Source organism: Hipposideros armiger, unplaced genomic scaffold (genome assembly GCF_001890085.2).
Source record: "Hipposideros armiger isolate ML-2016 unplaced genomic scaffold, ASM189008v1 scaffold_12, whole genome shotgun sequence".
Classification (NCBI taxonomy): Eukaryota; Metazoa; Chordata; class Mammalia; order Chiroptera; family Hipposideridae; genus Hipposideros; species Hipposideros armiger.
In genome coordinates, this window is record NW_017731362.1 from 7,930,789 (window position 1) to 7,945,400 (window position 14,612).

At 32.0% G+C, this 14,612-nt stretch overlaps 1 protein-coding gene across 11 annotated transcripts in view; it reads right to left on the minus strand.

Annotated features, from left to right (window-relative positions):
• Positions 1-14,612, minus strand: part of ZNF280D (zinc finger protein 280D) — a 126,955-nt gene that overhangs the window by 63,020 nt on the left and 49,323 nt on the right. For 10 of the 11 annotated variants that reach the window (XM_019665470.1, XM_019665479.1, XM_019665502.1 and 7 more), the window contains 3 exons: positions 10,010-10,127; positions 5,742-5,912; positions 5,443-5,552 (listed from right to left, as the gene is read on the minus strand). In XM_019665470.1, the coding sequence (XP_019521015.1) occupies positions 5,443-5,552; positions 5,742-5,912; positions 10,010-10,127 (399 nt within the window). The remainder of the gene's footprint in view (positions 1-5,442; positions 5,553-5,741; positions 5,913-10,009; positions 10,128-14,612) is intronic. The other variant, XM_019665496.1, reaches the window with a different exon arrangement.

The following is a 14,612-nucleotide window of genomic DNA, read 5'->3' on the forward strand; positions in this document are numbered from 1 at the left end:
GCGACTGATCTGCCTCGCCCCGAAAGAGCGCAATGATGGTGCCAACTTGGGCCAGTGAAGCAACGTCCTCCACAACTAGACTGAAGAACAAAACGACAGCAATTTGTCTGTTCCCATCCCCCAATTCCCAATAAAAATCTTTTAAAAAAACAATATTTAAGAGCTCTAATTTAGGAAACTCAGACTATTTCTAAGGACTTTTACCATGCGGTTTCTTCTAAAATATGCTGGTTTTGAATTTAAGGATAAATGAAGAAAAAGATGGTTCAGAGTAAATCCACTAGCACTATTAGAAAAACTACTCAAAATGTATGTCTTACTGCAAATGATGTTATCAGTAGCATCAGTTTGATAGACAAACTCTTCACCTTATCTACAGTTTTACTACAGAGATGATCTCAAACAACAGGAAAAACTCATAATGCACAAAAATGATGTAATATAGAATAGTTTCCCTAATGAGAAATGTGGAAAATCTTATATACTCAAACATTAAATCTGACTTTCAGACTGTAGAAGTTATTGAGTCATATTTGAGACTTGATTATTTTTTAAAATCTACAAAATAATTTAAGTAACCTATACTAAAGTGTGCTGCAAGGTTTATATTCTTTAAAAATGTCAAATTTGGTATATCTATAAAGTTAAAGTTACCCTAAATACCCATAAACTATGATGTGCATAACAAATAATCAAATGCTTGCTTTCTTCCACTTTCTTTTTTTTTTGTTAAAGAAAAGTTAGGATCAGATTTTTAAAAATAAACATATATTCACAGTATCTTTTAAACAAGATTTCAGATACTTATAAAATAGCTAAATGATAACCACTGACAACCAAGAATGGACAACAAGGTGAATTGAACTAAGTTGGGAGATTTAAAAACAGAGGACAGCAAAGTATCCCAAAGAAAATATCCAAAAAGACAAGAAAGCAATTTAAGAGAAGAGAAACAGGCTTAGATTTGTTTTATAGGAGGACATGGTAGGTTATCAATGGCATGGCTAAACTATGTTCCAAGATCATCTGGTCATCTTTTATTCAGTCCTAATACCCTTTTGGTTCTAGCTCTTCACTAAAACCCCCAATTTATCCCTTATTTTCCTGGGTTAGCCATTCTGCAATATTAAATACTTTAATGCCATATACTGTAATTTGACAAGTAGCAGACACCATCTAAATACCATTCTCATCTTCATTCCTCCCAGTAGACAGACCGTGTTCTGTTAGTTAATTACCTAAAAATTTAGGTGGCATTTTCAGAGCAAAAAAGTTGGGTGTCATTTTTAAATAGTAAAATACAACTTCCCATATGATCATCCTACATAAGTCAGCATTTTCCCCTTCTTTTTCTGGAATTCACCCAAAAGCCACAACAACCAAATTCTAAACATTTTATTTTCATTGACTTTAAGAGCCCGATAAAATCCACAGACTCCACAACATATGAAAGCACTACCCAAAGCAGCCAAGATTAGACAGAAGACATGCAACTGGAAGTAGATCACAGAAGTCAAAAGGACCCAGTGTAAAGAGATCTTAGAAAGTATCAGCAAAAATATACATTACAAAGGTGAAAGATACATACTGAAGTACAGAGTTATATACCCTTTGTTTGCAAAAACAGGTACAGAAGCTGGGGCAAGAAGGATGGCAGAAGTCCCCTGGACCTCATTTGGTACAGAGAAGCAGAAAAAGCAATGCTACGTATAAAATCTGACACACAAGTCACACTTGCAAGGCACCTTATGTCCAGCTAAGAGATGTATACGTAGACCAGCTAGCGAACTACGAGATTATACTGGCAACCTAGCTTTTCAAAAGAAGCCTTGTACCAAACAACTAGCCTAAGGAAATCCAACTTGTTCAATATGATAGGAACTTATATCTAAACAAAAAATACTTTAAGATAAAAAGCAGGAAAATGTAAAATTCTGACAAAAAAACTATGGAGATGTATAATAGGCCAAAATCTTTGCCACAATTTTTAAAAACTTAATGAAGCAATTGTGTCTACTTGAAAGATTATAAAGCAAAAGGAGATGGAGAGACAAAAAGATGACATAAAAAAGAGTGGCAAAATCAAGGGGGAAAAGTAGAGGAAAAATTCAAATGACAGAGATAAAGATTGGTAAAAGTAGAATACAGTGGTAAACAGACATTAGAAAATAAAATAAAGGACACAGAGGCTAGTAATGAGAAAAGCTAATAAAGTTTTTTTAAAAAAGAGTTAAAACAATGATAAAGATAATAACAGATATGATAGACAAAGGACATGGAACAAATGCATACTAGACAACATTCACACACACCCCCCAAAAAAGCGAAACAAATTTATAGAATATTTACGGTTATACTACCCAATAAAATCATATAGGTATGAGTGTTGTAAACAGTACAAAGAAAAACATTCAGAAAGATAATATTGACTAAAATTAGGAAGAAGATTAAGGATGGATGGGCTAAGGATAGGAAATTTAATGGTACTTTAAACATTTTTAATAGTAGAAAATGGCCAAAGGAATAGACAACTATTGGAATTATATTAACATTAAAATTATGAGGATAAACAGAAGAACAAAGATACAACTTCCCTAAAAGTCCAAACTACATAATATACAAAGCAACCACACAGTGAAAGATATTTAAAAAGAATAGGATAACAAAAAATTGCAACAAAACCAAGACCAAATAAATCTACCATATCAATGAATATAAATAAATTTAACTCAACTACTAAAACAAAAGAGATTTTCATATAGGACCACAAAAACAAAACCAATTCTGGTGAAAACAAGGGCATATTATTTAAAACAAAGTGATTCAGAAGGCTTGAAAATAAAATGATTAACAAATAGACCAGGCAAATGAAAACCATAAGAAAATAAGGGTTGTGAACCTAAAAGGCATTAAACATTAAGACAAAAAAGACATTTTATAAAAATGCTCAAGGATGCATTCACAATACAGGTATAAGAGTTAGATTCATGTATATTGCAAACAACAGCAACAATCTTAAAACAGAAATGCAATATATCAAAGAAAATACTAGTAATCACAGATGTACACTGAAATGTGGTATATCTCAATCCATGACAGATAAAGTAGACAAAAAATAAGTGAAGATATAGAAATCTGAATAATGTAATCAATAAGCTAGATCTGGTTGATAAATGTCATATTTTATACCCTAAAAAAAATACAGTGTACCTATTTTCAAGTTTCCATGTAACATTAAATAGCCCACACACTTTTCAAAAAAGAAAAGAAAAAGTTATTTGTGAGAATTTGGGCTTTCTATCTATCTACCATTAAATGTCTGAATGCCATCTATGCCAATTAATTGGTTATTTTAAAAAGTGAGAAAGAATGTCTACCTCAAAAAGTTTCTAAGGAAATTTTCCACTTTATTAAATGAAATAATGTATTTAAAGCTTATTTAAATACATGTAGCTCTCTGGCACATGGTCGCAGGTAAATAAATTGTTATTACTGTAAGATATTTGACTTATGTTTTATTCTTCACTGAAAGAAAACATTATTTCTGTGGTACAGTCATCTACTTATCTACAACAGCAAAAAATCATTTACAAATAATCTAAAAATCACTTTTTTTCAAAATGGAAATTATAATACTAAAACTCTAATTGATACATAAAATGCATAAGCTAGAAGGTAAAAAGTATACATAGTTTTAACTTCCCTGTCCTACAGTTGGTGGCTCTATGATATAAACACACATAATAAATTATTTATATTATATTCAACTTAGTTCAATAATATGTCTTAGAGATCTTCCAATAGCATTATCTATTACAGAGATTCATCCTTTTTAAAAATGCTGCATAGCATTCTATTATATGGATATTGCATGAAGTTTTGGTTTTCTAATGAAAGTAATCACAAATAATATTATAGTACATTTTGGAAGTAAAACTACATTTTGGAAAATGACTGCCAATTTTAATCAGGTACAGAAATACATATAATATGCTATAACTTGTATACAAGATAGAAAGAAAATAAAAACATTTGTGTTTACCTAAATATGCAGAAAGAAAATGAGGGAGGATACAAAATAAACTAATAAAAATGATTTTCTTTTAGAGTCATACTGGTAACCAGGCATTAAGAGACAGGTGTAAGATTTTTCATTTGTATGCCTTTATAAAACTTCTTAATTTTGAATCATATGATTGTATTACCTACGTAAACAAAGATAACTAAATAACTTAGCCCTTTCTTTTTTCTCTCCATCCAAAATACAAAACATAACAAAACCTCACCAAAACATTACATAAATAGGAAAATTAAAACCACTTTCACAGATTAAATCTCATATAAGAACAAAGCACAATGTACTCTCTGGGAGCTGGAAGTACTGATAGACCAAATACAGTTTGTACACGAATAGATTATATTTAAAATTCTGAAATAGTTCCCTTTTTTCCTACTCTTTTGGTAAAATGTTAAATTTCAATAATAATTTGTCAATCTCTGAAATAGTGAGCAAGAACTATTCCTTAATTATTTCTCTACCATTGCACCCTTCTCCTTCCTTCTTTTCTTCATATAATATACACTAGCTTTTTTCTTCTTTTTTACCCCCTTCCTGCCATTTATACTGGGCATGCAAGGAGAATACAGGCTATCTGTAATATACTGTATATTACAGAATACTGTAATTTGACTAAAATATTTTAAGTGAAGTGTTACTTAAACCTCATATTTCATTTATACTTCGAAAATTTCTTATGATATAATTTCAAGAGCTTCTTATACCAATAAAAAGCTCAAATTATTTCATAACAAGTACAAAAACTATACCTGAACTGAGTTAAAATAATTTTTTCATATGAAATACTCCATCATTTAGAGTTTATGCCTGAGTGTTAAAAATTAAATATAAAACTCAAGATTTTCATTGTATATTGTGACATGTACATGTTAGCATGGGCATAAAAATAAGGTAACTAAAGAAACTGTTAAGCTATATGAAATGTTAAACACATAATAAAATGCCTGTTTACTAAGCAGTTTGAAGTATGGCATAATCTAATAAATAAAATATTCTAATTAGGATATTATTTTCATTTAAAATGAGAATATAATAAGCATACATTATAATGCATTTAATTTAATTTTTGAAATTTGATGATTCAGAAGCAATTTTAAAATCTTATATGAAGATATTCATTATGAATATAAATTTTAACCTGTTACATGGAAATACTAATAATATAAGGAGCATTTGAGATCTTGTTCCCAGGCATATGTCCTCAGTTTGGCTCAAATAAACTCTAATAAAAATTCAAAAGTAGATAAATAAATATGTGGGATTTCTTATCTAAATATCTCAACAAACCATTATTTACTATACATCAATCAATATTATTAGGGATTTGCAAATGTTTTTAAAATTAAATTTTAAAAAAGTTTTACCTTCATGTGATTTTTCAAAGGATCCAAAAGATTGAAATGAATATTGCACTTTGGACAAGCTCTTGGAAAAGGTGTTCCATGTTTAGATTGATTTGATGAGGTATTTGTACCTAAAATAAATTCAAAACATATGGTTCAAAATTCATTTTTTAACCTTAAATAACCACTAATAATTTGTAAATTTACAATTTCTAAAATTTATGTATAAAAACACAATTTCTTGAGATAATCAAGATGGCAGATTAGAGGAACTTAAAAAAAAACTTAATTTCTTTTTCATGTGCCACTTTCGTATTTACCTGTTGATGACATAGCCTGGGGAGACGTCACTGAAAGAGATTTAACTGAAGGAAATACAGATGAGGAATTTGTTCCAGAAATACCTTCACTAGGCTTAGGCTTTTTTGGATTAATACTGTTTACTTCAGAAGTAGAAGGACGTTTTGATAAGAACGAATTTTCATTCATACCTACAATAATTTAAATAGTGGGAAAAATATTTTAAGCACTTTAGAATGTTGTTTACAACTAAGTAAAAATACTTCGCAGCTAAATTACAGATAATATAATTGAATTATATCATACAGATGACAATGATGTTAAAAATTGATATTATCAAGTCAGAGGATGTAGAAAAAGTCTACAAACATCTATTATGGACTACATCTATTCAAATACTTAAAAAACTAATCTTTCTATGCAAGAAAATGCTAAATATGGCTTCAAATAAATATGTAAACAGCTACCATAAAAGAAGACCAAAATATCCCAAGCAAATAAAGTAAAACTGAAAAAATAAAGCACAGACACTACTCTGAACTAAGTTCCGACAAACGAATTATCTCTAGACCGTTAGTGCATTCGAGTAGTTAAAAAAAAAATTATTCTAAAAATTCAGAGAGACCTTTTAGAAGCTTCTTATTTAATAACTTAAAATGTTTAATGGAAAGTTAGTTCTTTTTCCAACTAACAAAGGTGGTCTCCTCATGGATTTAAGATTTGTATTACCCATTTATTCCTATGTACAAAATGGAAACAACTAATCTTGAATGATAGTACCTTATTCATTCATTCATTCATTCATTCATTCATTCATTCATTATGAAAGGGCTCATAATGAACAGAATTAGTATAATGATTTTCAAATTATGTTCCCCAGAGCATTATGGGCTCCTCTTAGGGAATATATTGGGCATGTCTGACAGAGAAACTGTCCTTTTATATTTTATTTACTAGACTGTTGCATAAAATTTTGTTTGTACAGAGATATAATTCCTAAAAAGAGTTATTAATTTGAAAAACCATCACCTTAAAGCTAAAGGATTTTAATCTTATTCACAGCATTAGCAAGAGAAATGGGGAGTTAGGCTATAACCAGGCCAGCCAAAAGTCCTTTTTGAAAATAACACAACTGTACTTGGTAATAAGGATCCTAAACCTGGGCATATTTTAATGCTCCCAACTGTACATTAAAACTAGAACTAATAAAGTTAATATATTAGAAATATAAGTCAGACAGGTTAAGTTCAAATCCAGGCTCTGTCACTGACTAGCTATGCATTCTTGGCTTATTTAATTAACTTCTCTCAGCCTCAGTTTCCCCTTTTGTAAAATAAGAATTATTATACCTTGTTTTACAGAGCTGTTTTAAGATCAAATAAGATAGTGTATTTAAAGCACTCAACACAACATCTGACTCACAAAGTATTTAATAATAGATGACAGCTATTATCATCACTGAAAATATATTTTATATCTTAACTTACTTCAGAGGAAAAAAAAATACTCTAATAGAGTAACCTGTCAGCTTTTTAATAAGGGGAAACATGCCAGAAAAAATAAGAGTATTCATTGTTGGCTTCTCTGTTTCATCCTTTGCGCTAACATAAAAATGATTTTTTTTTCCATCTTCAAAGCACATGATTACTAATGGCTAGCCTATGGTTATTTGGGAAAGATTCTGTGTAATTACAGTAGCATTCTTCTGAGGTGCTCAGGTTACTTGAAAAACCAATGAGTGCCAGTATTTTGGATTAAGCATCTGATGATATAAGGTGTGATAAAAAAACGGTGAATGTTTAAAGTTTAAAAAATTATTACAGTAAAAGACACATTGCCATTAATCCCCGTCAAAATACACCCCCTCGCTTCAAACACATTCATCCCATCATTCTTGCAACTTTCTGAAGCAGTTCTGGAAGTCTTCTTTTGTGAGTGTCTTTAGTTGCGCTGTTGTGGCTGTCTCAATGTCCTGAATCATTTTGACCTTGGGGAAGAGCTAGAAGTTGCATGGTGCCAGATCCAGTAAATAAGGTGGATAAGGATACACCGTAATGCTTTTATTTGATAGAAAATGCCATACCAAAAGTGATGTGTGACACAGACTGTTGTCATGATGGAGGATCAAACCGTTTACCCATTTCATGTCAACGTGTTCTTCATGATCCATGATGTACGGCATTCTTTAAAACATGCCTTCCCTCAACCATAGCTCCCACCAGACTGACTGCACAAAACAAGTTGAAACTTGTCACACACTGTTACTAAGGTTTGATGCGCCACTTCCCATATTGATGATCCCTGCCTTTCCGTTGGATGGCACGGAGCAGCAGCATTCACCGTATTTTGTGATCACAACAGAAAGGTTGTGTGTCACACATTGCTTCTGGTCCTGCAATTTCTGTCAAAAACATTATGGTGTGTCCTCCTTCACCTTATTCAATGGATCTGGCACGGTGTGACTTATGGCTCCTTCCCAAAGTCAAAATGATTCAGGACTTCGAGCCAGCCATGACAGCACAACTCAAGACACTCAGGAAAGATGACTTCCAGAACCGTTTCACTAAGTGGTAAGAACGATGGGATAAGTGTGTTTGAAGCAAGGGGGAGTACTTTGAGGGGGATTAATGGCAATGTGTCTTTTATTGTAATAATTTTTTTAAACATTCACTATATTGTTTGATCACACCTCATATAACAGGCTGGACAATACAAATAAACTGTTTCACTATAAGAATTTTTTAACAAAAATAAAGTCACTCTGCATTTAAGAGTTTTAAATTCTGACCCTTTTGTTTAACTCTGTTGTCTTTGGCTTGTGTTGTTTCCTACACTGGACAGTAAAAATCCTATTTTCATTCAAGATTAAGCTCAAATCTAATCTCCAAACATTTGTGATCATTTGACAGTCATCAGTTAATCATGCTACTGACCATATACCACATTATCATTAATACTAACTGTTGTCAAGTCCTTTAAAGTTCATAATGCATTTTCACATTTTATCTTATTTGGACCTCAAAAAGCCCCAACTAAAGTAGAGCAAGAATTAAAATTATATCTCCAAATGGTTGATTCTAAGTCTGGAGAATGAATGCATTAAATAAGAAAAATAAAATCTTCATTTTAACAATATGATAACACTGAAGTATAAATACTTGGTAAAGACTACAAAAATCTTAAGAATTACAGTTCAAATCTAAATCTTGTAAATCATCCTACTTACCTCTCATGCTCTCTCTGCAGTAGAAAACTTAAGAGACATAGTAGGAGTCACTGTCCTTACTCCAAAACGTTTCAAGAATTCAGACTTTTTCTATGAATAAAGTCCATGTGTTTTGTAAAACCAGACTTAAGACAACTATGTTTCTCCTTGCTTCTTTTGAGTCTTACCTATTTTAAAAACTAGATTTTTACAAGTAGGTGACACCCAAAGAAATGAATTTTAACTAAATATTAGCTAAACAGAAAAACGTTTTAGGCATTAATATTACTATTAAAAAATTAACGGTGAGTTTGCTAAATTCACCACACTGATTTTTTAGAAAATAATCTAAAAATTCCAAAAAATCTTGTGTATCTCTATTTAGTCAAATATTTGAAATATATCAAAATTACAAATATACAAAATATAACTGCCTAGATTATAGGGTATTTTCAATTAGATAAAAGTCTTTCATAGCACACCAATTTATTTTAGGTTAATGAAAAACCTTGTTATAGTACACAACCAAAGAACTTTAACTCTTCAATAGGGAAATTTCATTATTCCTTCACTGGGCATTTTCTGAGTACTGACTATATACAAATTTAATGAAGTCACTTTATAATACCAATCTCTAATCATATTTAACTATCACATGTAAAACATTTATTGAATAAAAAGACACTAAGCCGAATTAAGAAATCAACTACAATCATATGCTTTTTCACACCATTTGGCATAGAAACAAATTAATACTTGTACTTCTTTCAACAGAGTATTTCGGGTATCAGAGAACTTCTCTAACTTACAGAAATTATTTCTCAATTTTTCAAGTCCATGGTTAGTCCAAGAGAGAACAATTTCAAAGTTGGCTGCCTACTTAACAGGGAGAAATAAAATATTCTATTATTAAATTTTATTTAAAATTATCCAAGAAAGGCATTCAAAATTAGAGCCATTCCACCTTATAATATACGAGAATTTTAACACGAAGGCATGGACTTTAAAACAGAAAGTCAATTCCATATGCATAATCACCAAGTTTCTTTTATTAAAATTTTTTGAAATAGTACTAAAACCAACCTGCTATAGAAAGTGTTGGTCCCCGCTGGTAATGTGATAATCCTGTATCCTGGGTCAAGTCAAACAGTAACTGGGAAGAATTACTAGATGCAACTCGTGATGAGTTCATTATATAACCCTGTTAAAATATTCCAAAGGAAGAATATTACATTTATTCAACCTAATTATAATTATTTTGTTTAATCAACTTTTATAATAGTAAATTTAACTATATACAATATTATAAAGATAACTTTTGATGACTCAATTACTAAGTTATAAAACACAAAGGTAATTATTACTATCTGCCAAAATTAGCATCTACTAAACCTGAAAGCAAACTTAAGAGCAGGCTTATTCCTGACTAGCTAATTAAAATGGGGGCCAAATACTAGTCTGATTTTTTCAAGGTGAAAGAAACATATAAACCCATTTTAAATCAATAAGATTGACATACTTTAGACAGCTACTAAAAATTCAGTATTCTCATCAAAGAGCAAATAGAACTTTGCAAAAAAATAAAATAGGAAAACATACTGACATAACTACAAATTTAAAAGCTTCTATAACCCCTATAAATCCTAAAAAATATCAAGGCAAACAAACTCAAAATCAATCTGCCATATTATACATCAGGGTTTGGGATGAATGTATCACATGGTTTGAGTTTTAGGGTCATCTTTATTGGAAAAATATATACGCCAAGGGTCAGGAAGAGAAAGAATGAGTCCCTTCTCTTTCCACCATCCCACAGAAAGCCATGCTGGGCCAGGCAATCTCCCATGTCACAGGGCAAATATGAAAGCTGCCTAGTCAGCAGGGTGAACAAATTAGAAAACCATGCAGACAGGGTTTTCAATGGAATTGTTTATAGGAATGATCAAGGCCAGCTAGGGAAATAAGGGTTCAAGGGAAGTTTCGGCCCTTCAATCCAGATGGTCCCAATGTAGCAAAAAGATCTCAAGAAGAGTGAAAAGTATGAAATGGATCATAATGTGATCAAGCATAAGGTAGTATAAATTTATGTTAGCACACATACATGTTTAGTAGAAATACGAAAAGTATGGTCAGTGTCATTTAGAGATATATACTACAACACTATTAAATGTACTGAGATACACACAAAATATATTCCAACACTATTTATAAAAGACCACTGTTGTGGAGAGTTAAGCTCTCAGAGTGACTTCTGGATCATTCTATATATCATAATATATAACAAGCAAAAGTTTTAAGATTAACAATCCTTAACAATCAATCAAAAGGAGAAAAAGTCCCATTAGGAGAAAATTGGGCAAAGGACATAAACTGAGACACTTCAAAAGCAAAACACAGGGCTGGCCGAATGGCGCATTGGATAAGAGTTGGCTTGGGACGCCAGCTCTGAGCAGTAGGGCCTCGGTTTGGATCCCACATTAGGGCCACTGACGCTGCACCCTCTACAGCAAAAATGGTGAACAACAGCTCGACCTGGAGTTGGGCTGCCGTGAGTCACCGGCTACAGTGAAGCTGCAGTGGGCTGCCATGAGTACCGTTGAGTGCTGGCAGCCAGTGTGAGCTGCCAAGAGCTGCCATCCAGTGGATGGCGACCTATCTGCCTCACCGGGGAAGAGCACAATTATAATACCAACATGGGCCAGTGAAGCGATGTCCTCCACAACTAGAATGAAGAACAAAAGGACAGCAACTTGTCTGTTCCCCTCCTCCAATTCCCCAATAAAATCTTAAAAAAGAAAAATACAAATGGCTAATATATACAAAAAACTTTTTTCCAAGTTACTAGTCAAAGAAATGCAAATAAAGACAATGGCAATTTTTAACTACTGAATTGGCATTGTTTTCAAGATAATATCTAAAACAAAATAACTGGCCACTCCTCTTAAAAATATCAAGGTCATGAAAGACAAAGAATGAGTAACTGTAGAAAACTATGAGACTAAGAAGAAATAATTACCTGCAAGGTGTGATCCTGAATAGGATCTTGGGAATGAAAAATGACATTAATGGAAAAACTGGTAAAATTCGAATAAGGTCTGCAGTTCAGTTAATGTTAACTATCTGATTATGATTAAGTTAGATGTTAGCATTTAGGGGAAACTGAGTTAGGGAGTATATGGAACTCTTTGTATTATTTTTCCTGCAAGTCTAAACTTAGTTTGAAATAAAGTTAGAATCCAATGACATTCCCAGTAGAATGTACAGTGAAAAAAGTGGAATGTGCATCTGTGTACAGAGTACAGTCCTGATTAGATATACTCTATACCACCTACAGGGGGGGGGGAAAAATCTATTATGTATTCTTCTCCATCTCTTTCTAAACTTCCCCCCAAGATACTTATTATTTTAAGACACAAACATAAAGGTTCTGTTTGTTTTGTGCTTATAAATAGAGGGATAATTAACTTTTAAAAATTTTGGTTTGCTACTCACTTTATATTGACATGGGTATGTTAAGCAAGTATGAAAACAAATGGGTGAAAGGAATCAAAAGTACAAACTTCCACTTATAAAATAAGTAAGTCATGGAGATCTAACATACAACATGGTGATTATAGTTAATAATACTGTATTGTATATATACACGAAAATTGCTAAGACAAATCTCAACATTTCTCATCAAAATTTCTCAAAGAAATTCTGTATGTATGGTGACAGACATTAACTAGACTTATATTGTGGTAAGTCTAATTAAAATGGGGGCCAAATTGTATATATACAAATATCAAATTATTATGTTGTACACCTAAAACATAATATTGTATGCCAACTATACCTCAAAAAAAACACAAACAGTTAAAAGAGAAAGAGATGAGACTTCTTTACCATACCCTGCACAAATTGCAGATTTTGTGACTAAATGATTGTTGTTGTTTATAAGAAAAAAAGAAGTTATGGAAACAGGTTTTGAAGTAACCCAAACCACTCCTAGTATTTGAGGCCTAACAGGAAGACACCTGCATTTGAGTCTTAATGTGTAGTATTAAAAAAAAATCAGTATTGTCATATGACTTAATTGTAACCAAGCACAATCTTACTTCAAATAATTATTTTCTCCAAATATGTGCACTTCAAAAAAATGGAAAATTATATTCACTTGCATTTTCCAAAATAGTTCTTTAAGAGAAATGTAACGTTAATACTGATAAACACTTTCCTAGAAAATAACTGGTTAATTAAGCACCACAATTTCAGAGACCAGATACATGTTATTCAACAATAACCAGTTAAAATAATTCTGCAACAGGGAATTATAACATCTCATAAAAAAGTTCAGAAAGATATCAAATACAATACAGTAAGGATAGAATAAGATGCTAGACTGGATTCAGAAGATCTGCACATTTATTTAACTATGTAACTTTAGGTAAGTCACTTCCTAGCTTCAAGTTATTCACCTCTGAAACTTAAATGTTCTTGCATGTTAAATGCACTTATACTTCACAGTGTATGTATGTTTCAAATGTACTTGTACTTCATGGTACATGTATGTATTAAATCAACTAGTTGTCACAACAGAACTAACGAAGACCAAATATTATATACCCTATTTATAAATAGATAAACTAAGATTAGCTATGATTATGTATGCTTTCCAATACAGCCCCACTTCTGATTGATGGAGCTGTATTTAGAACCCAGACCTGTTTGATTACAAAGCCCATGCCCTTATGGCAGCGGTTCTCAACCTGTGGGTCGTGACCCCTTTGGGGGTCGAATGACCCTTTCACAGGGGTCACCTAAGACCATCGGAAAACAAAAAGATACTTACATTACGATTCATAACAGTATCAAAATTACAGTTATAGAGTAGCAACGAAAATAATATTATGGTTGGGGGTCACCACAACATGAGGAATTGTATTAAGGGGTCGCAGCATTAGGAAGGTTGAGAACCGCTGCCTTATGGTATATCACACTGACTTTACAAGTGGCAACATATCCCTGCCACCTGAGAGAGACCTGAAAAGAGATGTTGAAATATACAGATATTCCATGAAAAAGTAAACACACACACAGACACACACAAACATGATATACAATGAAACACTGATTATAATTTATTAAAAGCAATGGCTTCTGAAATTTAGAGTAAAGTCCCTTAAATCGGATTCTCAATTCATTCCAGAATACACCTGTCATTCTTAACTTTTGCTCATTAGAATCACTTGGGAGAGATTTTTTTTAATGTATCATGTCAAGACTCACCCAGACCTTTTGGCAAAATCTCTTTTTAATACTCAAGATTGGGAACCACCAACTGAGGTGCTTTGACTTAAAAATTATGCCCACAGAAATAAAACATTCTAATTTAGAAAGCTCCACCAAAGATACCATCCCTCACTTTATTTTTTCTTCCTGAGACCGATGTTGGAAATATTTTCTCTATCAAACTGAATTAAAGTTTTTTTCTGTTTTTCTATCCTCCAAATGCCAAATGGCTTATGATAAGCATTAAAAAACCACTAACTTAATTTGAGCCCAGCTAATAGCAAAAAATCTTTGTATTTTGGGTAGCTTTCCATCTTCTGAAACATCATAATAGCTTGTGGAACCCTAGAATCCACGATTTAGAGTCAGCGGTCTACGTAAAATCTCTCATTTTAGAAATGAAGAAAATGAAGCT